At 46.2% G+C, this 27,143-nt stretch overlaps 2 protein-coding genes across 2 annotated transcripts in view; one reads left to right on the top strand and one right to left on the bottom strand.

The window, feature by feature from the left end:
• The window catches only part of USF3 (upstream transcription factor family member 3), a 39,982-nt gene extending 20,559 nt beyond the window's left edge, over positions 1–19,423 (top strand). The window contains exons 3-7 of the mRNA XM_040422867.1: positions 5,391–5,459; positions 6,126–6,154; positions 10,851–10,933; positions 11,126–11,222; positions 11,306–19,423. Of these exons, the coding sequence (XP_040278801.1) occupies positions 5,413–5,459; positions 6,126–6,154; positions 10,851–10,933; positions 11,126–11,222; positions 11,306–17,502 (6,453 nt within the window). The 5' untranslated portion in view covers positions 5,391–5,412 and the 3' untranslated portion in view covers positions 17,503–19,423. The remainder of the gene's footprint in view (positions 1–5,390; positions 5,460–6,125; positions 6,155–10,850; positions 10,934–11,125; positions 11,223–11,305) is intronic.
• A 979-nt stretch (positions 19,424–20,402) lies between these two features.
• SIDT1 (SID1 transmembrane family member 1) overlaps positions 20,403–27,143 on the bottom strand; it is an 86,784-nt gene continuing 80,043 nt past the window's right edge. The window contains exons 20-26 of the mRNA XM_040422866.1: positions 25,225–25,333; positions 24,428–24,504; positions 23,537–23,583; positions 23,338–23,443; positions 23,024–23,134; positions 22,714–22,827; positions 20,403–22,434 (exon numbers count right to left, since the gene is read on the bottom strand). Of these exons, the coding sequence (XP_040278800.1) occupies positions 22,372–22,434; positions 22,714–22,827; positions 23,024–23,134; positions 23,338–23,443; positions 23,537–23,583; positions 24,428–24,504; positions 25,225–25,333 (627 nt within the window). The 3' untranslated portion in view covers positions 20,403–22,371. The remainder of the gene's footprint in view (positions 22,435–22,713; positions 22,828–23,023; positions 23,135–23,337; positions 23,444–23,536; positions 23,584–24,427; positions 24,505–25,224; positions 25,334–27,143) is intronic.

Genomic DNA, 27,143 nt, shown 5'->3' with positions numbered 1-27,143 from the left:
TGCAGTGAGGTCCCCGGGTGCCGCTCTACCTACCTACCTATTGTACTATCATATCCCCCTGAAAGAGATCAGGGCTGCCAGGCAGCAGGGGGCAGACCCCCCCCCTCCCTTCTCCCCAGTTTGAATATCATTGGTGGCCAGTGCGCCCCCCCCCCCCCCTTTCTCCCTCTATTGTAATAATTTGTTGGTGGCACAGTGTGCGCCCCCCCCCCCCTTCCTCCCTCTATTGTAATAAATCGTTGGTGGCACAGTGTGCGCCCCCCATCGGCCCCCCTCCCTCTATAGCATTAACAACATTGGTGGCCAGTGTGCGGCCTCCCATCTCCCCCCCCCGATCATTGGTGGCAGCGGGTTACTAGCAATAGTACAATAGTAAAAGATTCATACTTACCTGGGAGCTGCGATGTCTGCTTCCGGCCGGGAGCTCCTCCTACTGGTAAGTGACAGTTCATTTAGCAATGCACCGCACAGACCTGTCACTTATCAGTAGGTGGAGCTCCCGGCCGGACACGAACATCGCAGCAGCCGGTAAGTATGCATCTTCTACTATTGTACTATTGCTAAGTAACCATGGCAACCAGGACTGTAGTAGCGTCCTGGTTGCCATGGTTACTGATCGGAGCCCCAGCGATTAAACTGGGACTCCGATCGGAACTCCACTGCCACCAATGATGATGATGATGGGGGGGGGGGGGGGAGATGGGAGGCCGCACACTGGCCACCAATGTTGTTAATGCTATAGAGGGAGGGGGGGGCCGATATTTTTTTCACGGCCAGGAAACATGGATCACGGATGCGGCTGCCAAACGGTGTATTTTCCGATTTTTCCATGGACCCATTGAAAGTCAATGGGTCCGCGAAAAAAAACGGAAAACGGCACAACGGCCACGGGTGCACACAACGGTCGTGTGCATGAGGCCTAACACACAAAGATGTGCGAGTCGACCATTTATAAGCTCGCCTCCATTGTTCTATTGTAAAAATAGTTTGAAGATCTTGTTCCCATTTTAACATGTAGGGCTGTTTTGGGTTCTCTTCTAGCTGGTTAAAAAAACGATAGACTGGAGAAAGGCCCTGATAAAACGTTTCTGTTGTGTAAAAGGCTGTTTTGTTTTTGGCGTTTTTATAGGACCGTTTTTAAGGGCCGATTGACAGGAGTGCACCCGTCTAACGCCCGTTAAAAACGGGTACACAGGCCATTTAGGGGTTAAAAAAAAACCTCACCTCATCCATTTGCTCGCGGAGCGGCAGTCTCTTCTCTCTTCATTGAGCAGGACCTGCGATCTGCGTGGTGACGTAACCATGTGGGAGCGCGCAGTGACGTCATCGCGCACCTTCAGCAGGTCCCGTTCTGTGATGAGAGAAGAGACTGCTGCAGCGCGAGCAAGTGGATAAGGTGAGGGGGGGGGGGGGGGGGGTATTTTTTTTTTTTTTGGGCTGTGGGACACGATGGGGGCATTATAAAGCCGGGGGCCCTAAAAAAAAAAATTAGAAAAAAAAATATAACCCACACTATGGGGGACATTATTTAAGATGGGACCCTAAATTGGGGGCATTATTAAAGCTAGGGGCGGTTAAAAAGATTATATACAATGTGGGGCACATCTACATGGGGAACGTTCTGAAAGCTGGGGGCACTATAAAAAAATTCTATACACTGTGGGGGACATTTATTTTAGCTGGGGGCCTACCATCCTGTGGGTGTTCTCAGAAGGCTGGGTCTAGAAATAACTGCCAATCAAATTCATCCATTTTTTTATCTCCAATTTTAAGGGACATGAAAAACTGATCCAAAACGGATGCAAAACGGACACACGGCCAGAAAATGGATGCACACACTGATGCAAAATGGCCATGAAAAACTGACAGTGTGTCCGTTTTTAACGGACGGTTTTGTTTTCACTGTCGTGTGCATGAGGCCTTAAACCATTCTCTCATAGCGTCCAGAGCAGCTGCTTCATAGTACTTACTAATATTCGGAACACCCGTCCCGCCCTCCAGAAGGGAGCGGTAGAGTACTCCTTGTGACTCTCCAGATAAACTGTAACAATAGATTATAGATTAGGGAACACAACGTAGCACATGGAGTATCTGTGGTACAAACCACGTGCTACATCCACGAAAGCTCCAGTTGCATAATCCTGTGCACTTCTCTCAGTGGATGAGCTTTTGTCAGAGTGCACTGGGGCTTCATGGAGGCTGTTCTCAACAAGTTTGGTTTTAAAGGAGTGTTTTTGAGATCCGTCCTGGCCTTATACTCGAACCCCACGGCTAGAGTACAGGTCTCGGGGGTTTTGTCGTATCGGCACAAGGCAGGGCTGCCCCCTGTCCCCGGGTATTTTTACCCTAATGATGGAACCTTTTGCAGAGGCCACCAGATTAAATCCAAATATTTCAGGAGTTTCAGTAGGGAAGATTGGCCATATTATCGTTTTATATTCTTACTGGTATAAAACCACAAACTTCCTTTCCCGCGTTATTAGACGTTTTAATGAAATTCTAAGTATCTTATTATAAACTTAATCTTTCCAAGTCTTTGGTGCTTCCAATAATGATGGATCCCTCTTTGATTCAATGCCTCTCTACAAAACATCCCTTTGGGTGGTCCCCAGATGGGAGACCCTATTTGGGAATTAAATTTATTTTCCGATCACAACAGTGGTTTCCCGTAATATTAAACAACAACTACTCACTGTCCTTAAACCAGAAATCAGTACAATGGTCTTTTCTGATCCATTGTAAGTAGAAACTAGACCCCACATACAATGTCCCAGACTCCGGTCCATCCAATCCTGGACACTTCTCTGGTAAGATAGCTGGGTTAGTTACTAGTTACTAGTTAGCAGCTCTTCCTGACTGTTATATGTAAGGACTTGTTTTATCAGTCTTAGTTATCTGCTTATTTTTCTTAAATCTTCATTTTCTCTTATCTTGGATGACATTTTGGGGCTTTGGAACCGATTACTCAACTTACAATGGTCATCCTGGAACCAATTAATATTGTAACTTGAGGGACCACTGTGTGTATATATATATATATATATATATATATATATATATATATATATATATATATATTTTCAACAAAAACAGCCAGTCTTTTTATAAGTATGTTATTCTTCAAAGCTGCACTCACTATTCTGCTGGTGGAGTCACTGTGTACATACATTACTTATACTGTACTGATCATGAGTTACATCCTGTATTATACTCCAGAGCTGCACTCACTATTCTGCTGGTGCAGTCACAGTGTACATACATTACTTATACTGTACTGATCCTGAGTTACATCCTGTATTACACTCCAGAGCTGCACTCACTATTCTGCTGGTGCAGTCACTGTGTACATACATTACTTATACTGTACTGATCCTGAGTTACAACCTGTATTATACTCCAGAGCTGCACTCACTATTCTGCTGGTGCAGTCACTGTGTACATACATTACTTATCATGTACTGATCCTGAGTTATATCCTGTATTATTCTCCAGAGCTGCACTCACTATTCTGCTGGTGCAGTCATTGTGTACATACATTACTTATCCTGTACTGATCCTGAGTTACATCCTGTATTATACTCCAGAGCTGCACTCACTATTCTGCTGGTGCAGTCACTGTGTACATACATTCCTTATCCTGTACTGATCCTGAGTTACATCCTGTATTATACTCCAGAGCTGCACTCACTATTCTGCTGGTGCAGTCACTGTGTACATACATTACTTATCCTGTACTGATCCTGAGTTACAGCCTGTATTATACTCCAGAGCTGCACTCACTATTCTGCTGGTGCAGTCACTGTGTACATACATTACTTATCCTGTACTGATCCTGAGTTACATCCTGTATTATACTCCAGAGCTGCACTCACTATTCTGTTGGTGCAGTCACTGTGTACATACATTACTTATACTGTACTGATCATGAGTTACATCCTGTATTATACTCCAGAGCTGCACTCACTATTCTGCTGGTGCAGTCACAGTGTACATACATTACTTATACTGTACTGATCCTGAGTTACATCCTGTATTACACTCCAGAGCTGCACTCACTATTCTGCTGGTGCAGTCACTGTGTACATACATTACTTATACTGTACTGATCCTGAGTTACAACCTGTATTATACTCCAGAGCTGCACTCACTATTCTGCTGGTGCAGTCACTGTGTACATACATTACTTATCATGTACTGATCCTGAGTTATATCCTGTATTATTCTCCAGAGCTGCACTCACTATTCTGCTGGTGCAGTCATTGTGTACATACATTACTTATCCTGTACTGATCCTGAGTTACATCCTGTATTATACTCCAGAGCTGCACTCACTATTCTGCTGGTGCAGTCACTGTGTACATACATTCCTTATCCTGTACTGATCCTGAGTTACATCCTGTATTATACTCCAGAGCTGCACTCACTATTCTGCTGGTGCAGTCACTGTGTACATACATTACTTATCCTGTACTGATCCTGAGTTACAGCCTGTATTATACTCCAGAGCTGCACTCACTATTCTGCTGGTGCAGTCACTGTGTACATACATTACTTATCCTGTACTGATCCTGAGTTACATCCTGTATTATACTCCAGAGCTGCACTCACTATTCTGTTGGTGCAGTCACTGTGTACATACATTACTTATCCTGTACTGATCCTGAGTTACATCCTGTATTATACTCCAGAGCTGCACTCACTATTCTGCTGGTGCAGTCACTGTGTACATACATTACTTATCCTGTACTGATCCTGAGTTACATCCTGTATTATACTCCAGAGCTGCACTCACTATTCTGCTGGTGCAGTCACTGTGTACATACATTACTTATCCTGTACTGATCCTGAGTTACATCCTGTATTATACTCCAGAGCTGCACTCACTATTCTGCTGGTGCAGTCACAGTGTACATACATTACTTATACTGTACTGATCCTGAGTTACATCCTGTATTACACTCCAGAGCTGCACTCACTATTCTGCTGGTGCAGTCACTGTGTACATACATTACTTATACTGTACTGATCCTGAGTTACAACCTGTATTATACTCCAGAGCTGCACTCACTATTCTGCTGGTGCAGTCACTGTGTACATACATTACTTATCATGTACTGATCCTGAGTTATATCCTGTATTATACTCCAGAGCTGCACTCACTATTCTGCTGGTGCAGTCACTGTGTACATACATTACTTATCCTGCACTGATCCTGTTTGTGTACCTTCAGTATCTTTACACTGTAGAGTTGGTCCAGCCGCCGGTATTATGAATGCTGCAGTTGGAGGACATTTACTATATTAACTTTCCCTATGAAGTCTCCTGTGTTTTATGTGTGCTCATTACCAGCACCTGTTATTCATGTCCGCCATCTTCCTCTCCTCCCTCAGTGACCAGTCCTCGGGTGTAAGCATGCCGGAGATGACCCAGAATGCAAGTCCTAACAAAACCAAGCACAGGTAAGGGCACCCCACAGTGGACAGGACGGGTAGTGCAGGGAAAATGGTGGCTTAAGTGGTGTTTAGTGCCCTCAGTAATATCAGAGGTAACCTTTGGGATTCAAGCTGTTGCAGCACTACAACTCCCAGCATGTGCAGGCAGCCGCAGGTTGTCAGAAAGTTGCAGTTTTGCAACAGATGGGGATCGATGGGGATGAGCGAATCAACTTTGGATGCTTCATCTGAAGTCGATTCGCATGAAACTTTGTTGTAATACTTTATGGGGCAGGAGCTCCGTACAGTATTAGAATGTATTGGCTCAGATGAGCCCGAGTGAGACTTCGTGTAATAACTTTGTGAATGAATTATTACTGTAAAAAGCCTCGATACTGAACTCTGGTTCGGGTCCTGGTGGTACCTTGGAGCCAAACCCCAGTTCTGTATCAAGGTGTTTTACAGTAATAATTAATTCACAAAGTTATTACACAAAGTAATAACTTCAGCTCCTCTGAGCCAATACGTTCTAATACTGTATGGAGCATCCGAAGTCGATTCGCTCATCCCCAGTGATCGACGGTTTGGAGATCATTGTGCGGCACGTAGTTCTTTGATTTATCCTGTTTATTGTCATATTATGTGATCAGTCGCCCTTATAATAAATATATATATTTTTCTTTTTAACCCTAGGAAGAAAAACCGCGAGAGTCACAATGAGGGTAAGAGAAAGAGAGACGGACGTCCCATCGTGCACTTAAAACCTAAAACTCTGCAGCCGCAGAGGAAGATTCTCTCTATATCTTGTTTGCTTACGGAGATTTTTCCGCTTTTTTTAGCGGCAGACATTTATGCAGATGTGAGAGGAGGAAGGGCAGCCATATTGGTTGTCACCTGAACATTAGCTTCCTGTTGTTACTTTAACAATACTAGCTACATGACAGCCAGTGACAGGCAGTACGGGACATCTCTAGCAGGGCTCCTGATGGCGACTAATATGGTCGCCAATGCGACTTAGAATTTACAAATGGCGACAAGACTTTTTAGTCCATTAGCGACTAGACCCGCAGCTCTGCAGTTGAATAAAGCGGCGGGCACAGGAGATGATTGTTCTCTGCCCCGCCGCCGCCGATGTTCTTCTCAGCAGCGCAGTGAAGAAGGAGTCTCTCCCTCCCCCCTGTGCTGCCGCCAAAAAGAAAAGAGACAGGAGGAGGAGGGGAGGAGCTGTGGTCGCTGTGGTCACTGCGCCACCAATGAAGATAACTGACCTGTTAATACAAATACAGGAGGCGGGTGCCGGAATCAAATAGCCAGCACCCGACCTCTATGACAGGGAGCTGGGATCAGCGGCAGTTAACCCTTCAGGTACCGCACCTGAGGGGTTAACTGCCACTGATCGCAGCTCCCTGTCATAGAGGTCGGGTGCTGGCTATTTGATTCCGGCACCCGCCTCCTGTATTTGTATTAACAGGTCAGTTATCTTCATTGGTGGCGCAATGCGCCCCCCAACACCCCGGTATAATAAACATTGGTGGCGCAGTGTGCAGTGCCAATGAGGGTTAAAAAAAAAATAATTAACTCACCTCTTCCAATTGATCGTGTAGCTGCCGGTCTGTTCTTTCTTAAGGACCTGTGGTGACGTCACTGAGCTCATCACATGGTCCATTACCATGGTGATGGATCATGTGATGTACCATGTGATGAGCACAGTGATGTCACCACAGGTCCTTTGACAGGTCCTGAAGAAAGAACAGGAGACCGGCAGCTACGCGATCAATTGGGGGAGGTGAGTTAATTTATTTTTTATTTTTTAACCCTCATTGGCACTGCCCACTGCTTATTATACTGGGGTGTTTGGGGGGGGGGGGGCACTGCGCCACCAATGTTTATTATACAGGGGTGTTGGGGGGGGGGGGGCGCCACCAATGTTTATTATAAGACTTTCATCCTAGCAACCATGCATGAAAATCACACCGCATCCGCACTTGCTTGCAGATGCTTGCGATTTTCACGCAGCCCCATTCACTTCTATAGGGCCTGCGTTGCGTGAAAAACGCACAACATAGAGCATGCTGCGATTTTCACGCAACGCACAAGTGATGCGTGAAAATCACCGCTCATGTGCACAGCCCCATAGAAGTAAATGGGTCCAGATTCAGTGCGCATTCACCTCACGCATTGCACCCACGTGGAAATCTCACCCGTGTGAAAGGGGCCTAAGGGTGAATAGGACAAGGGTTCCAGCCCCTAAGGGGGCTAATAGTAAGTAAAAAAAAAAAAACACAAACACTAAGGCTACTTTCACACTTGCGGCAGTGTGATCCGGCAAGCAGTTCCGTCGTCGGAACTGCCCGCCGGATCCGCCGATCTGGATGTGACGGAAAGCATTTGTGAGACGCATCCGGATGCGGATCCGTCTCACAAATGCATTGCAAGGACGAATCCATCTCTCCACTTGTCATGCGGACAGACAGATCCGTCTTGTATCTTTTTACACATTTTTACCGGTCTGCGCATGCCGGAAGGACGGATCCGGCATTCCGGTATTTTGAATGCCGGATCCGGCACTAATACATTCCTATGGGGAAAAATGCCGGATCCGGCATTCAGGCAAGTCTTCAGTTTTTTTCCGCTGGAGATCAAACCGTAGCATGCTGCAGTTTTATCTTTTGCCTGATCAGTCAAAACGACTGAACTGAAGACATCCTGATGCATCCTGAACATATCGCTCTCTATTCAGAATGCATGGGGATATTCCTGATCAGTTCTTCTCCGGTATAGCACCCCTGTGACGGAACTCTATGCCGGAAAAGAAAACCGCTAGTGTGAAAGTACCCTAAAATATTAAGTTTAAATCCCCCCTTTCCCAATTTTACATACAGTACAGACCAAAAGTTTGGACACACCTTCTCATTCAAAGAGTTTTCTTTATTTTCATGACTATGAAGGCATCAAAACTATGAATTAACACATGTGGAAATATATACATAACAAACAAGTGTGAAACAACTGAAAATATGTCATATTCTAGGTTCTTCAAAGTAGCCACCTTTTGCTTTGATTACTGCTTTGCACACTCTTGGCATTCTCTTGATGAGCTTCAAGAGGTCGTCCCCTGAAATGGTCTTCACTTCACAGGTGTGCCCTGTCAGGTTTAATAAGTGGGATTTCTTGCCTTATAAATGGGGTTGGGACCATCAGTTGCGTTGAGGAGAAGTCAGGTGGATACACAGCTGATAGTCCTACTGAATAGACTGTTAGAATTTGTATTATGGCAAGAAAAAAGCAGCTAAGTAAAGAAAAACGAGTGGCCATCATTACTTTAAGAAATGAAGGTCAGTCAGTCAGCCGAAAAATTGGGAAAACTTTGAAAGTAAGGGCTATTTGACCATGAAGGAGAGTGATGGGGTGCTGCGCCAGATGACCTGGCCTCCACAGTCACCGGACCTGAACCCAATCGAGATGGTTTGGGGTGAGCTGGACCGCAGAGTGAAGGCAAAAGGGCCAACAAGTGCTAAGCATCTCTGGGAACTCCTTCAAGACTGTTGGAAGACCATTTCAGGGGACTACCTCTTGAAGCTCATCAAGAGAATGCCAAGAGTGTGCAAAGCAGTAATCAAAGCAAAAGGTGGCTACTTTGAAGAACCTAGAATATGACATATTTTCAGTTGTTTCACACTTGTTTGTTATGTATATAATTCCACATGTGTTAATTCATAGTTTTGATGCCTTCATAGTCATGAAAATAAAGAAAACTCTTTGAATGAGAAGGTGTGTCCAAACTTTTGGTCTGTGCCGTATAAAATATATAAACAATAAATAAATAAACATATTACATAGCGCTGCGTCCGAAAAGTCCAAACTATTAAATTATTAAAAAATATCTCCTATGCGGTGAGCATTCGCCATTTTTTAGTCACCTTGTCACCCCAAAAAATAGGATAGGACTGTTCTATTATGGGCCGAACGTTTCATAAAATGCAAAATGCACGCGGCTTTTTTTGGTGTTTTTATGTGTTTTTTTTTTTTTGCGTGGTATTGAGTATCGCAATACTTTTTTATGGTGACGAAAGCGAATCAAAATTTTGGTATGGAAAAAAACCCTACTGCGCTATGTAATTATATATATATTCATTCTATGGCAGGTGAGTGGAGCAGCGGAGGTCCAGTCCTTGGGGCTGCATTCTCCGCTGTGTGAAAACGACCACTCAGATTTTAAGGTTTAAAGTGAACTCTTTTTTTAAATTATCTTGCAGGTTTTTAGCACTAGAATGATTTCCTTTCTTTACCTTTTTATAGGGATCTGAGCATAGACTATTCTGGCACAGAGCTCCAAATCCCCTGCATTATCATAGTTATAGAGCAACCGCATGTACCCGTCCACATGACATCCAGGAAACAGTATTAAACAGTGTCTGGATCTAGCGCCGTGAAGATTATTTATTTTTTGCATCCTTGGTGGTCTAGAGCAGGCATCCTCAAACTGCGGCCCTCCAGCTGTTGTAAAACTACAACTCCCACAATGCCCTGCTGTAGGCTGATACCTGTAGGCTGTTCAGGCATGCTGGGAGTTGTAGTTTTGCAACAGCTGGAGGGCCGCAGTTTAAGGATGCCTGGTCTAGAGCATTGAAGGTGTTGATATCCATTTCTGTGGTGTTCTAGGGTAGTTTGTCGGTATAACTCCTGACCTTGGGTTGATATGTCAATATCCCTCGTGGTTTAGGGCGGTAAATGTGTTATTGGTATCCCTAGTGGTCCAGGGCAGTGAAAGAGTTAATGTAAGGACCCCTGGTAGTCTAGGGCAGTAAAAGGTTTGATGTCGGTATTCCTGGTGTTCTAGGCCAGGAAATGAATTACTAGTATCCCTGGTGGTCTCATGCTTTGAAGGAATTATTGTAGGGATCCCTGGTGGTCTTGGTCAGTGAAGAAGTTAAATTTAAGGCCCCTTGGCAGTCTAGGGCAGTGAAGGACTTAATGCAAGGACAACTTACTTGGTGGTTTAGGGCTGTGTAGGGAATAATGTCAGTATCCCTGGTGGTCTAGGGCAGTGAAGAGGGTTAATGTAAGGACCTCTGGTGAAGGGGTAAATGTAAGGTGGAGGGGTTAATGCTACATACCTGAGGTGCAGTGGTGACTCATCTTGCGTAATAGAGATGGTTCAGTTTATGATCGGGCATAGCTAATCAAGTGCGCTCTGCCTGATCATTGAGAGGCGTGTCCAGGGAGTCTGCCCCGCAGCTTAGAGGATGTAGTGCCAGCAGCCAACCCTAGGGGGAGCTCGCTGTATTCTGGGTTATATACTCCCTTGTATTCCCTCACCCCGTTTCCTGGACATTATGCCTGAGATTCTCTGCTGCACTACTCGGAGCCAGGATATTTTCTCCTAGAGGTGACCATTGTTTTTTACTTTTCTTTTAGTGGAGAGACATAGGAAGAAGAAAATAAACTCTGGGATTAATCGGATCGGGGACCTCATCCCGTGCTCTCCAGCACTGAAGCAGGTAATGTGGCTTCCAGCCAGTTCTGAAGGGTGATAATGGTGATGGGTCCTCTTAAAGGGAAAGTCCAATCCCCTTACTGACAACACCGCACACAGATCATACATGAAGAGCAGGTCATTCATGTAAAGTCTTGCAGATCGCTTTGTTAGGATTTTCCATCAATGATTTTTTTTTTTGTTGTATCTTCTTCAGAGCAAAAACATGATTCTGGATCAGGCTTTCAAGTACATCACAGAGCTGAAGCGGCAGAACGACGAGCTGCTACTCAACGGAGGGAATAAGGAGCAAGGTGAGAGACAGCGGCTCGTAACGGGGAGGGTTAATGTAGAAGTTAATATTGGACGACTCGTCAATTCTTGCTTTGTTTTACAGCCAGCGAGATCAAAAAACTCCGAAGAGAGTTGGCAGAGTTCCAAAAAGAAAATGCTCGTTACATAGAATTATTGAAGAGCCATGACATCTGCTTATATGATGACCCGACGCTGAATTGGAAAGGAAACTCAAGAAATTCAAAGGCTCCGTTGATCGCTCCGACTGATCAAACCCCGAAACTTCCCCTCTGCCTAAACGGGAACCAGCAGCTGGGCTCTTCTAACCAGGGCACCACCGTGCACGGCATCACCTTCAACGTAAGTCAGAACCTCCAGAAGCAAACGGCCAACGTCGTTCCAGTGCAAAGAACATGCAACCTGGTGACGCCCATCACCATTGCTGGTGTGTACCCTTTGGACAAAACGTGGCAGCAGAATTCAACGTCGTCCACCACCGCCGGTCAAGCTGAATCATCGAGTTTTCCTGTGACCATAGCGCAGAGCACAGCAATCCTGTCCATGTGCAAAGATGCTGTAATCTCCTCGACCAGTTCTACAGTTACATTTCCTGTGGCGGCTATTACAGCGGGTCCGGTGACATGTTCTTCGCAGCCGGTGGCACAAGAAGGTATAGGTGTACAGTGTGGGCAGAGTGTGGACACCGTGCCCCAAAGCAATCTTCCATCACAAGTATCGCAAGCCAATGTGCCTGGAGTAAGTTTGCAGGTGTCTTCAGATGCTCATGAGAAGACGTCTGGAGCTTCTGGTTGTGTTCAACCTGGAAAGGATGTTGGGAAGGAAAGTTTGCCCATCGTTGATATCGGATCCAACATGGGGGTCTTCATTCATTCGAACGAAATGAATTCATCTGGTTCTAGTGTGTCGGCGTTGCCCGCTCCTTCTCTGGACACCGTTACCTGGTCGCTGTCGTCTGTATTGCCGGATTTGAAAAGTGTTGGCATGTCTCGAATCCCATCAGATGGAAATACTCAAACAACATGGACAACCTTGCAGCTTACTGGAAACACCGTTCAGCCATTGAGTCAGTCATCCTCTGCCGTTATTCCTATACCGCTCACCGAACAGCCGGTGGCCCCCAAAGATACCTTGAATAACCGACCAGCTATGGCTTGCGTCAACCTGAACAATGTGGCATCCTCAGAAGTCAAACCTGCGGAGCAAGTAATGGTGAAAATGCCCTCTTGTCAGCCTGTACAGGTCCAGTCACTCATAAGCCAACCGCAGCCACAAAGCACAACCGGTATCCTTCCGCTACATCCACCTGTGCAAGTAATTCAGGTGGCGCAGCCATTCGGCACTGCAATAAATACATCACCAGCCAGTCAGAACATTATATTACTTCAACCACCAGCACCTACGCCTTGTCCGCCAGCTCCTAAACCAGCCGTGGGGCAGCAGATCGTTATAATCCAAGCTACCCCTAACCAGAACACTCTCCCTATTATGACAGCCCAGCCTTCCCCTTCTGTGGTGATGCCCATCAATGCATCCAATCCTGTCGTTTGCCCTTCAAACCCTGTACAAAGCACAGTATTACCACAGACATTTGGTGGAAAACACCTTGTGCATATATTGCCCAGACCTAGCCCTATCCAACAGTCTAGCACCACACAGCAAGTGTCTGTGTCCACAGCTGCACCCAACCAACAGCCGCCAACAATTTCTCTCAATGGACAGTTATTTGCACTTCAGCCCATGAACCCTTCGGCTGGATCCTCCAACCAAACTCCTATGCAAATTATCCAGCCGACTACTAGTGAAGATCCTAATACAAATGTAGCTCTCAACGCCTTTGGTGCTTTGGCCAACCTCAGTCAGAACATCTCTCACATGGCTGGTCAGAATTGCCTGCAGTTTACACTTAACCCTCCTGCACCGGCTACTTTAAGCTCCAGCACCGTACCCGTAAACTGTGTTTCAGTATCTGGAACCAACTTAACGCCCCCTGTTGCTGAAACATCTTCTGCTCCACCTGTTGTGTCTGTAACAACCAAGAGTTTATCGGTAAAACCTGTAAATTCCACGCCAGCCAGTGCAAAACCAAAAAAGACCATCAAGAAACCCACGGGAAAGAAAGGAGCTTCTGCAAAAAAGGATCCTGCTTCCACAGCTAAACCAGATCCATCAAAAACTCAGACCAATAGCGAACCTCAAAAAGTCACCGTCTTGGCAACACCCTCAACTATGGAAGAGAAAGCGGATGCGGCAGAAAGTCAGTCCTCAGAAAATGGGCTTAATGGGAAAACTGATGAAAGCAGAAATTCTGCCTCATTACATGCAAACATGGAAGGTAATGCAGTGTCTGAACCAAGACATGACAACCCATTACCAACCCACTTTTCCAACCCTGCAGACACTGATGTAGGTCAAGGCTCTTCTGTAACCCAGAGTCAGCACAGACAGTCTTCAGAACCAGAATGTTTTAAGGGAACTGTAGAACCCAGCAAGGAGACTCTTCAAGCGGTGGTAGAGGTTCCTCAAGAATTAACCACTGGTGGAAGTTCTGAATCTGCCACAACTTTCAGACCTTGCCAAGGAGAACATGACTCTCCGACATTAACTGCTGCCGATTTGTTGGAAGCACAGATATTGAGTGATGACCCAGGTGGCAAATCCTTCGCTTTAAAAGGAGACTCAAAAGGTCTTGACTGTCCTGAAACATTATTTAGAAAAGTGAAGGAAAAAGAACCTACATCTACTGGTGAAACGAGGCCGGAACCAGTCATTCCGAACCCCGCTGTTGTTCATGTTGCCCCAAGTCAGACCAGTACCTCGGAACAAGACGTCAGCAGCTCATCTGCTTCCAGTCGACAGACAGACTCACCGTTGTCCAATAGTGCTGCTAGTAGTCGTAATTTTTCAGTGGCCTCAATGTTGCCAGATACCAACAGGGATGAAGTGGTCAGTGGGGCATCACTAGGGCCACCATTTAATGTGTGTGGATTTTCCGAGCAGAACGACATAGTGGCAGTTGCTGCAAGAGCTATTTTTGACCAAGAAAATCTTTCGAAAAGAATATCAAGGGTGCAGGCAGAAGTTGTACATTCGGTTCCCAGGATTTCCGAAGCAGAAACCTTGACTCCAGACTGTCGACTCCCTTTCAAGCCCCCTTTGGCCAAAGAAAACATTACTCAACTTCCACCTTCATCCAATTCCTTCAGTGCGCCACATACTAACTCCCACCCTTGTGTCGATCATTTGGTAGAAAAAAGTCATTGTTCAGTTGTGAATTCCGCCAGTCTGTCCTTACAGATTTCGACATCTCAATCTCAAAGTGTGACAAGCTTGAGCATCAATAATTTAATACACCCAGGGGGCATTAACCATTCTATGAACTGTGCAAGTGTGTTACAGTCCTCTGAACACATGTCTGCGCCCCCGTCCACTAATCCTTCCGTGTCATCCAGCACTTACGAAAGCCAGACCGAAGTGACGACTGTTCTGTCTGACTACTCTCATGAACAGCTGCATTCAATGACTTCGGCTGTTATGCAGGTATCACAGGCGACAGTTCCCCTCCTAAAACAAACCCCCGAAGGCAGGAAAGAGGCAAACAAACGTTCGGCTCATGAGGACGAGTTACTCTCTGCAGCCAAGAGGCAAAAACATTGTCAAGCTCCTTTAAGACTTGAACGATTGCAGCCTTCAGACAATGTTGCAGAGCAGAATGAAGTGTTGGTTAGCCACGTTGCGTCCAACTCTTCTTCATCATCGGTATCAGTAGCCAGTAATGTCCAAAGCCACAGCGAGGGGCTATCCAATCTTTTCACATTAAATAATAACTTTGCGAACCAAACTCTAAGACAAACCGATCTGCGGTGCAGTTCGCAACCTTCTATATCCGAACAGGGTCAGATAGGGAACCAACACCTTCAGCCTTTGCAATCGCACCAACAGCAGATACCGCTTCATAGTAACAACCCCTACTTAAAGCAGCAGCAACAAGCAGGACATTTGCGTGACCATCATCACTTGTATCAGCAGCAGCAACATGTTCCACACGTGGACCGCTCCATCCGCTCTCAGTCTCATAACATTCAGCATCAGCGAATGATACAGCAGGATGTTCAGATGCAGAAGAAACAGAATCCTGTGCAAGGTGCTCAGGCAGCACGGCTGTCTCTACAACAGAAACACCTCACAGAGCAAAATCAGCATAAGAGAGGTCAACCTCATCATCAACAGATCCAACAGCAGCAGATCCCCTCTCATTTTGGTAGTGCTCAAGTGGAGAAGACGTGTGAGAACAATGCACCGTCCCGGGGTCTTCATGTAACCCACACACACAGCCATGTGAGTCAGGATGTACTTCATCAACATCAACAGGACATAAGCCGCTCACAAGGATCCATCGTGTCCTCGGAGCACTTATTAGGTCACAGCCAAGTCCAAAGACTTATGACCTCAAGAAGTTTGGAGCAGCAGATGGCTTCCCAAGCTAGCATTGTCTCTCGGCCTACAAATATTACGTGCGCTCCACACAGGCAGGAAAGGAACAGAGTTTCCAGTTACTCTGCTGAGGCGCTGATAGGCAAGAGCACTTCAAATACAGAACAGAGAATCGGGGTGTCCATCCAAGCTTCAAGGGTATCGGAGCAGATAGAAATGCGGAAGTATCTGGATGTGTCCAGGAACAAAGTTATACCAACCCATAACCTTCAGGGCCACATGTCTATCGAGCATACCATCAATTCAGAGAATCAGAGGCTTCCTGACTGTCAGACCTTCAAACCCGGAGGCTTGAATCAGCAGCAACCAGCTTCCTTTGAAGTTCAGACCTCTAGAAACAATGAAGGTGGCACCAGTGCCAATATGAGAGGATTGCAGTCACAGACCTATAGAATCAGCCAGAATCCTAATTCAGCAATGGATCGACAAAAGCACCTTCCCTACCAGACTGCCCAAGAACTGCCCATCGCAAATACCCTTCCCATTCGAGAAAATGAGAATTCTTGCCACCAGAGCTTTATGCAGAGTTTGTTAGCGCCTCATATTGGAGAACAGGTTGGGGCAAGTCAGAGGTCAATATCTAGTCATCAAAGGACGCAGTACAACTCCTCCTCCAGCATGGAGTTCAGTTGCCCACCACCTCGCGAGTCTCTGCACCTCCGGAGAGGGAGTGAAGGACAGAACCGGGAAAGCTGTGATTTGGTAATGGGACAAGTGAACTCAAGGAACAATTCTTTAAATATTCCCTTCTCCAGCTCTTCTTCCTCTGGCGACATCCAGGGCAGGAATACGAGTCCTCACAACTCCATGCAAAAGTCTAATTCTGTACGGCCACCTGATGGACAGGCTAAGAACCAACTGAATATCCAAGTTTCCATTAACATGCATGGTGTGGTCCATCCACCCATCCCTCATCAGTCTGTTTCCCATGGAAATGGAGATCAGAGGCAAACAGTGAGGCAAACGAATCCCCCGGTAGCACAGAGTTCTAGACATCCTCTACAAGAGGAACCCAACTCCAAATCCCGCCAGCCTGAAAGAAACCGATCGGCAAACCAAAGACACAGCAATATGTTTGATTCTACTCTGCCTCATCTCCCTCTAGCGGGCCCCGGTAGCATGATTCTTGGTCGTCAACAGCCCGTTTCAGAAAAGAGGGCTGGTATTGTTCGGTTTATGGCTGATGGCCCTCAGGTGTCTGCTGACAATCCAGTTTCTGACCAACATACACTTACCCAGAACTTTGGTTTTCCATTCATCCCAGAAGGTTCAATGAACCCACCAATTAACGCAAATGCGTCTTTCATTCCTCCTGTTACACAGGCGACGGCCACACGGACATCTGCCCTAATCCCTGTAGATCCACAGAACACATTGCCTTCGTTTTACCCTCCATATTCACCAGCTCATCCAAGTTTGTCCAATGACCTCACCCTGCCCTACTTCTCCAACCAGATGTTTCCTAATCCCAGCACAGAAAAACCCAACAGCAATAGATTTGGCTCCATATTGTCACCACCAAGGCCTGTTGGCTTCTCCCAAACCACATTCCCTCTGCTCCCTGAAATGCCCCCAATGCACATGGCTAACCCCTCACACCTGTCCAACTTCAACTTGACCTCCCTCTTTCCAGAAATCGCCACAGCTCTCCCTGCAGACGGCTCAGCAGTGTCGCCCTTACTTTCCATATCGCACTCTTCTGCTTCTGACTCTTCCAAGCAGACATCAAATCGGCCGGCACACAACATAAGCCATATATTGGGTCATGACTCCAGTTCGGCAGTGTGACCTTACTCCTGGATGGGTTCCTGTACACCTCTCCCTTAGGCCTCATGCACACGATTATTGTACTGTGTTTTGCACTTCGCAAAACAGAGATACCAGCCGTGTGCGTTCCGCATTTTGCAGAACGGAACGTCCTGCCCTTTGATAGAAATGCCTGTTTTTGTCCACAAAACAGACAAGAATAGGACATTCTATTTTTTTTTTTTTTTTGCGTGGCTACAGAACGAAGCAACGGATGCAGACAGTACACGGTGTGCTGTCTGCATCTTTAGCGGCCCCATTGAAGTGAGTGGGTCTGCATCCAAGCCGCAAAAAATGCGGTCGTGTGCATGAGGCCTTTTATGACATAACGTGAATTGTTCCTGTTCCGTTTCATGTTTTTTTCTTTTTTGTACGTTTATGTATCTGTTCATTGCCTTCCATCCACATATCGGTAATTCTGTTTCCCTTAAACTCAAAGCAACATTTTTCTCCAAGTTCCAGACGTTCGACTAGTTTAACCCATAAGTGTTCCAGTTTTGTCCGACACCCTCTGCAGTTGGAGGAGCGCCCTACAGTAAGATGTTCCATCGTCCTCTCTCGGCTGACGGACAGTATTTAGATTTCTCGTTTTCTTTATGTGTTGCTGTTGCTTTTCTTAATTGTCAAAAATTAATTTTTTACCATTTTTCTAAAGTATCTATTTGTATCAAAAGAAGGAAAAAACTATCATGGGTATAAAAATCTTTTGGAAATTGCGAGAATATTTTTTTCTTTGGCATAAATACTTTTTGAACTGCTGGGTCATAGTGAGAAAATTTGTAGTTTATTCCTTACTGCTCTCGGCAAAAAATGTGACCTCATCCTCCATAAAGACGTCTGGCCTAGCTGTGGGCAGACACGTTTGCTCTGGCTGAGAAGTCTGAAATTGTTTTATCCCCCTCCCCGATGTGAAGCTGGTTTTGAGAGTGTTTGTTTTCCCCTACAATGAAACCACATTATACATAAGTAGGGTCTATGGTTGGGCTCTTACCATTTTTGAGTTTGCAGTACCTACTTTCCACCTACTGGTGGCACTATAACATCCATTTCCAGCTGCTACTTACAGCAATGTAAGCATTAGTAATCAGATTTTAGGTGCAATGGATCCATTAGTAATCAGATTTTAGGTGCAATGGATCCATTAGTAATCAGATTTTAGGGGTCAACATTAATTGTACTTTTCTTAAAACAATGAAATCTTCTGCCCAGCACAGTGTATGGTCCATTGAAACGGTATTAAAGGGGATTCCTACCTTAACTAGATAATTTGTTTCCAGTGCTCTTCTCTGGTCTAACCCACATGACATAAAGACTCAGGTGAGAAGTAGTAAAATATATGGATCTGATGGAGGTTGTGGTCTAGTTTCAGTTCAAGTCCGATGTCAGGGGCCTTCAATTCTGTATATAGAATAGCATGGGAAGAGGAAACGGCCGCCGCGCTGTTCGACTGGTGTGCCCAGGTGATGATCTCGGCGCCAGATTTAAACCCAATCTTACCTGTCGGGTCATGACGCAGTTAACGCCCAGCCATATGATGGGATATGGTAGATGATTTGCGCTCCATAGTAACCCCGAAGCCTCTACAGCCCCCACATTTCATTGTATATATTATACTGTATATATGTAGATTCCACGGAGCTCGCCCCCCGCGTCTCCACTGTACATGTTGTGTATAGTTCTTTATACTTTTGGAAATTCTAAGACGACGGCCCCCATTCGGGTTTCGGACCTTTTTTCTGTTATGTGGGGGAGGGGCGCTATATTTGATTTTCTATCGCTGCTTTTGTACTTACAGATCTCATGGTACGCTTTGATTTCCAATGAGTTCTATTTACTGTAAGACCGGTTGTAATAATTCTTTGTAAAGAGCTGAACATATTTTATTAGTAAAATAAAAGTTCTCCTGCCTATCGTGGTCTCTGCTGGTGTGACTGTGATCTGTATGTATATAGCGTGAAGGCCGGAGCGCCCGGTGTCTGCGCTTACAGGGTGGTTTCTACACCGTAGCAGCTTGTGACTTATCTCTCTGACAACCTCCACCCTAACTAGGTGTTACTTATCAGTCAGTTAAAAGTCAGGTAGCAACTAAAGCCAACCACAGATACAAAGATTTATACATTTACATCATACAAACGTTACACCCATTCACATTAGCTTACAGGGAAGAGAGTGATTACCGTACTGATCCTGAGTTACATCCTGTATTATACTCCAGAGCTGCACTCACTATTCTGCTGGTGCAGTCACTGTGTACATACATTACTTATCCTGTACTGATCTTGAGTTACATCCTGTATTATACTCCAGAGCTGCACTCACTGTTCTGCTGGTGCAGTCACTGTGTACATACATTACTTATCCTGTACTGATCCTGAGTTACATCCTGTATTATACTCCAGAGCTGCACTCACTATTCTGCTGGTGCAGTCACTGTGTACATACATTATTTATCCTGTACTGATCCTGAGTTACATCCTGTATTATACTCCAGAGCTGCACTCACTATTCTGCTGGTGCAGTCACTGTGTACATACATTACTTATCCTGTACTGATCCTGAGTTACATCCTGTATTATACTCCAGAGCTGCACTCACTGTATACATACATTACATCCTGTATTATCCCCCAGTCTTTATACCAGACCCTGTAGCGCCATCTGATGTAGGAATAAATATCGAGCACCGTGCCTTTGTTTCCCCCAACCTGTTGGTCTCCTGTGACTTCATCTCCTTGCAGGCTGTGATTATTATGACATCATCGCGCTGCTGTAAAAAGGTCTATAGTTCTGGTAATGGGGCTGGGAGATAAAGAAACCCCTTATATGTAGAAGCAGTTTTTCCCGGGGACCCATAGATTGCAGCCATAGATAATTATTGTTAATTGTTACATTTTATTTTAAAAAAGTGCGCCACTACAGCTTTGTTCATCCTGGTCTTCCTGGTTCATGACTAGCATGCCAAAACTACAGTGAAGACTGACATTGACGAAGGATGAAAAGAGACATAAAGGTCTCGAGGTTTCAGGATCTCTGGAGCGCTGGGTGATAACGGTTTGTGACTTAGGGGCACTTCTCTGGTGGGATCGGTCAGCACCTTGTTCCATAGCGGCAGTTTGGCGGCAGGTGCAGATTAATGTCTCCAGCTTCTCAGCGATCGGCAGAAAGTTGTCAACGTCTTGAGGTTTTCACCACACAAAAAAATGTACAAATCACATTCCAATAAATTAAGTAGAAGATCCACAAGTTCTACAACACGAGCAGCACTGAAGGGGTGGACACGACGGGGGCGACGTGCACCAGACAGTCCAGAAAAGCCAGGGCTACAGTCATTAAGGTTAAAAAGATTTTACAAACATTTGGCAACAATTAGGTAAGTCAATGATTCCGCAAGGTAAAAATCTTTTTGTACCATTTTAGGCAGAAAATGTATTAAAATGAGATTAATGGCTAACGGAAAATGACGACCACATTGCAGGCTTTCCAGACAGCTGCGGTCTCCTCCTCGGGTGTCTCTCAAGACAGATTTATACGTGAAAATCGTGCGGTAGATGAGACCAGCGATCAATGTGAGCGGAGGAGGAACAAACAGCTGCCGCAGTTACAGATAAGGAGCGTGGACGTTGTATTGTCCCCCGCTATATATCCAGTCCATGAATGTGCTGAGGCAATGGTGGTCGTGACATTCCCTTTTAGTATCGGGACTGTGATGTTGTGCTCATGGCAGATCTTTCTTCTATGGTGTGGAGATGAGACGCCAAGTGAGACGTACAATCGAGTAGACCATATTAGTCGTGGTGCAGGTGAAGGGACCTGGGATCTTGTAGTCCTGATGTGCACTGATCCCAGATGATTATGATGTCATCATTGTAACGGTATTAGGCCAAAGGCTTGATGGGGCAGGAGGACAGGAAGTCACTTTCAAACTCGGCCATTAACAGAATTGCATATTGTGGTGCCATTTGGCTCCCCATGGCTGTACCGGTCTTCTGCAGGGATATGCTGCCACCAAATGAAAGGTAGCTATGGGTGAAGATGGATTTTGTAAGTTCCACCACAGATTCCTTTATTTTTTTTAATAAAAACCTGGCAGGCTTTTACTCCATCCTGGTGTGGAATACTGGAATATACAGATTCCACGTCCTTGGTGGCCAGGGAAGGGTAGGGAATAAGTGCAGTTTATTTAGTAGGTCCTGAAGGTAGCTGGCAAGGTGTTTAAGGGCAGCTTCCGCCCATCCAGAATTTATGCCCTTCTACGTCTCCTAAGGAACTCAGACCTCATGGGTTCAGCACATTCATGGACTGGATATATATGAGAGGACAATAAAACGTTCACGCTCCTTCTCTGTAACTGCTACAAATGTTTCATTCCCTCCGCTCACATCCATCTGCCTCGCTGTCCTAACCTGCCTGAGGAAGAGACCGGAGTGCTCTCGAAAGCTTGCAGTTTTGTCATCTTTTCAACCTTTAAAAAGGTATCGACCGCTAAGGGATCTCATTTCTATATTTAAAGATTTGGCAGTAATCTCAGGCCTGACCAGCAGGTGGCACCAACATGGCAGCCCAGGCAGGATTGCGTTGTGTCCGTAGCAGAGGAAACCTTCCTGAATTACGAAGACTGCTGGTGACCAAGTCTTACGGGTGACCCCAGAGCAGGGTGGTGACACGCAGGCAGCAGGTTTGTTCTTGAGAAAGCTGGTGGATTGAGGAGAGGGTGGCGCTCCTTCTGTCTCAGCTTCCGGCCGTTTCTCCTCCTCTTCTTCCTTTTTGGATATCAGGAAGGTAAACTGACCTTTCGCCTGGGATCCAGGCACGTCAAGCAATAACGGAGACGTCTACGGGCAGCCATGTCTCCTCAGAAGACCGGGATCTTGTCTCTGCGCACGTCGTCCAGGTCGTCATCCAGTGTGAGGAGAACCTGAGGAAGGAGGAAAGATTATTCCACCTGAGGAGCAGAAGAACATTGGAAGAGACTATCCTAGAAGCCATGAGAAGACCTAAGACGAGGCATTCAAGAGAAGCATGTGTAATATTCACTGACTGTTCATAGAGTGTAAGCTCCTGTGGCCAGAGGACTACGCTGCCCCGTGTATGCAGTCTCCTTGCCATCATATCCTTCACCTTTCTAGTAGCCAAAATGTTGCTCTGTGCCCGTCCCACTTTCTCCACCGCAAACCACAGACCTCGCTGTACTCACCAGAAATGAGAAGAACATGGCAGTCGCAGAAAGAAAGTGCCAGATGTCATGGTCGTCGAAAAAGTGCATAAGGATACACTCGCGGTTCTTCTCACGGGACTGGGCTGGGCTCTCCTGTACATGAATCAATTTTTGGTATTTAAATTTTTGATGTATTCAGTTTTCCTGACTATCCAGGCCACAATATTGCAGTTTTCTTATTGTCCACTAGATGTCAGCACTACAAGCAGCAGTCTATTGTGTAGCGCTGCTGGCGACCACCAGGTGGCGATCGTCTAACACAAAAATTCAACAGGGGTCTTATTCTCACCTCCCAGCTGCTTAGGGTTTGGAAGAAGAAGTACAAGGCGGCAGCCCAGACACCGGCGGTGGCCAAGATGCACAAAAGCGGCAGCAGGCGGATCCTCTCTGAGCTGCGGAGCTGCAAAAGGAAAATAGAGTGTGGGGAAAAAAGTCTGCTCCACCTGCGCAATCTCTCTATTTCAGTTGTCTGTTTCGGGTCAGGAAAAGCTGGATGACAGCAATGTGGGGGTAGGACAAGTGGATACCACCCAGCTGTCCCAGAACCTGACGTGTGTCATGTATGAGGTTCACGTTTTTTTTTTTTGCCCCCTCCCTCGTTACCTTCATGATGATATAAAACGCCAGGTACAGCAGCAGGTTACAGATGAATATCCCCAACAAGTAGGAGGCAAAGTCTCGGGGGCGATACACCAGGCCAAAGATGGCGCTAGAAGGCAAGGTGAAAGGTTAGAGGTCACAGAACAAACGGCGGTCGCCATGACACCTAAAGATGCTGCGTTACATTGTGTCCAGTACTTACAAGAACCAGTTGACGATGTTCCCCACAATGAGCAGGATCATCCTGTCCTGAGGGAGAAAGATGGCGACAATCAGACTGCGCTACGAAAAAAGCGCAAATCAGGTAATACAACACGTGATACAACCATGTGGATGCGTGATCGTGGGGCGGCGCTATCACAATGAGACACGGCGGAGCGGAATGGAAAAATGGCAGTTCACGGATACTGTAATTAAAGGCTATGGACACCTTCGGGGGACATTTTTTTATGATTGCATTTTACTCATTTGGGGCTAGAAACAATTTTTTTCAGTTGGTTGTTATAAAAAATGGGTTACAAAACCAAGGGTTGAAAATCGGTCTGTTTGCAAGCTGTCACACTCTTTGAATCCCATCATCTGACAGCTCATGTGAAGTCTTATCTCTGATCTCCTAACCTCAAATACTCAAACTGATAAGAATATGGCTTAAATAGGTGTTTATGAGGTCACAAGATCAGAGATAAGAGCTACACATGAGCTGTCAGATGATGGGATTCAAAGAGTGTGACAGCTTGCAAACAGACCGATTTTTAACCCTTGGTTTTGTAACCCATTTTTTATAACAACCAACTGAAAAAAATTGTTTCTAGCCCCAAATGAGTAAACTGATTTTTATCTCAGAAATGGCATTTTTAATAAATATCATTTAAAAAAATATATATTTTTAGCCCAAAAATTAGTAAAATGCAATCATAACTAAAAATGCTTCGAGGAAGGTCCTGGATGTGAGACGTGACGCTGGATCATGTCCTGAGGATAAAAAGTTAATATCTCCGACTACTGATGATGTCATCGGGTGGCTCATGACATGCAAATTTCAAGCTCCGCCTCTTTCATTGGGACTTTGGCTCTGGATCTGGTGGTCACCCACCATGTACATGGGCCGGCTGCACTGCTGCATACAGTCTGTGTACACGATCTGGAAGATTCGCCGGAAAATCCCGAAATCTGTGGAGAAAGCAGAAGATTAAGCTTGAAATTCACTCACAGGAGCCCAGAAAGCTGAGATCTGATCAAGTGACGTTACAGGCCTGAGGCTGCACTACTGAGACTCTGATGACGTGATTCCTGTCAGGGGCAATGTTGTCATGGAGACCTTGTGTGGAGCCAAATCACCATCTACATCAATGTTCACATGTAACCGCTGGTACGATAGAGATTGTGTTGTCGTTAGGACCTCTCAGTAGTGCAGCCTCAGGCTTCGGGCCTGCAACTTCAACCTGTCATATCTTATGGTGGATTCACATTTTTAATGTTCGGGGACACATGAGACAAAAAGCAGAAAGGACGTTACCTGCGTTGGACACGTCTGTGTCAGGAGAGCAGAGGAGAGAGCAGAGAGATGGAGAGCGTCAGAAAGGAGGAAACCAGCACCAAAGGTCAGAACAGAATCCATGGGGGAGGGGTAACAGGCCGGGGGTCGCATCCTACAATTCCGTATGGATCCAGTCCCAGGATATTATCGCAGGACGGATACCAGGCCCAATATTCGGCCTGACGGGAAGCTATGGTTCTCTGGAGTCAGCCATGTCCTGACACACCTGACTCTGCCTGGGGTACACTAGACAGGAAGTGTGTGATGCGCAGGAGATTATCTTCCCTCCCCACCCTGGGGTAACACGGCTATAACCACCCTGAGAGTACAGGAGGGATCCCCATCCTCCTCACCGATCCTGAAGCGTCCCATGTAATAGATGTGAGTGCTGAGCGCCAGGGACCCAACTACGTGGATGATGGAGAAGATCACCCAAAACCACCAGTTGTCCTTCCCGAAAACCTAGGAGGAAAAGACGAGATGATTGGAGGCCAGAACATGGTCCAGGAGGTGGACAAAACCTACCTACAACCTACCTACCTACCTACACTTACATCAAGTCTAATACTCCAGTTATCTAATCATCTATCTATCTATCAAATCAGCTTTATTGGCAGGACTATATACATTTTAGCATTGCCAAAGCAAGTGGGAAATAATTGGGTAGGTTTGGGGGATGGGGACATGCCCAGGGTGGAGAGGAGTCCATGGTATATCAGGCTCCTCTCAGTCTATGGCAGGCAGTAATATATTGTGCCTCTGTGGCCGCTGTCTTCTCCTCTTCCCCCAGCAGTATGGAGAGTCTCTCTTCCTCCTCCATGGAGATGAAGTCTGGGCAGAGATCAGACAGTCTCCTGAAGTCAGTCTCCCTCACTGCTGAGTATTTAGGGCACCGCAGCAGGAAATGAGCCTCATCCTCCACGTCCTCCTGGTCGCACTGCTGGCACAGTCTGCTCTCCCACGGCTTGTACCTCTGTCGGTGACGCCCGGATTCAATGAGCAGGCTGTGGACGCTCAGTCTGTACCGGCTCAGGATCTGTTGGTCTCTGGAGTTGGGGAGTTTCTCCAGATATGGGGCCAGTTTGTACTGGCTGGTTTTGGGTGACTTGTTGCAGGGTGCTTTGTTTTTCTGGGGCTTCTTGGTGTAGCAAGGCTTTGTGATGGTAGGAGCTGGGACTGCTGCTATGAAGATGGGCTCTGAATGATAGCGCCCTCTTCTGGACAGCAAAGTAAAGTGGGAACCTGCCCAGTTCTGCTGGAGAAAGTGTTTGCAGAGTTGTAGGTGGAATAGTTCTGTTGGCCCAGAGTCCCACTTTGCCCGGACTGGGTTATATGTCTGGGCCCCAGACTTCGCTGCCATACAGGAGGATCGGGGCGATGATGGTGTCAAGGATTTTAAGCCAGACGGTCACTGGTGCTTTAAGGTGATACAGACGCCTTCTGATGGCATAGAAGGTTTTGCTCGCCTTGTCTTTCAGTGTTTCCATGGCTTTCTTAAAACTCCCTGATTGGCTGATTTCTAGGCCCAGGTCAGTGTAGCTGTCGGTTTCTGAAAGTGGACAGTTGTTTAGCAAGCCCGGCTGGTTTCCGGTTTCTTTTCTGGTACACCATGATGTTGGTTTTCTTTGGATTGATGGGCAGTGCCCACGTGTTACTGAACTTCTCCAGGATTTTCAGGTTATCTTGGAGACCTTTCTCAGTTGGCGATAGGAGAAACTTCACCTCGGTGACATGGAGGATGAGACCTGGTGATGGGGAGGACTCCAGAGCCGCCGCCAGCTCATTGATGTAGATGTTAAACAGGGTTGGACTGAGGCTGCAGCCCTGTCTGACTCCTCGGCTCTGCCGGAAATAAGCCGTTCTCCTCCCATTTACCTTCACGCTGCATCTGTTCTCAGTGTAAGAACTTCTGATGACATCATGTGTTTTTCCTCCTATTCCGCTTTCAAGAAGTTTTAGAAATATGCCCGTGCGCCACTGAGACAAAGGCCTTCTTAAAGTCCACAAAGCAGGCATAGATCTTTCCATGCTTTGTATTGTGGACATGGCTCTTGGTGAGGCTCTGCAGGGTGTAGACGTGGTCCGTGGTGCGGTGGTTTGGTGGTCTGCTGAGGATGCTGTGCTGGGTGAGGAAGCTGAGGATCCTCTTATTCAGGATACTGCTGAGGAGTTTCCCCAGGTTGCTGCTGACACATATCCCTCTATAGTTGGCTGGGTCGTACCTGTCTCCGCCCTTGTGTATGGGGGTGATGATGCCTTGGTTCCAGCTCTG

This window comes from Bufo bufo, chromosome 3, assembly GCF_905171765.1.
Source record: "Bufo bufo chromosome 3, aBufBuf1.1, whole genome shotgun sequence".
NCBI lineage: Eukaryota > Metazoa > Chordata > Amphibia > Anura > Bufonidae > Bufo > Bufo bufo.
This window is presented reverse-complemented; position numbering and strand designations above follow the sequence as displayed.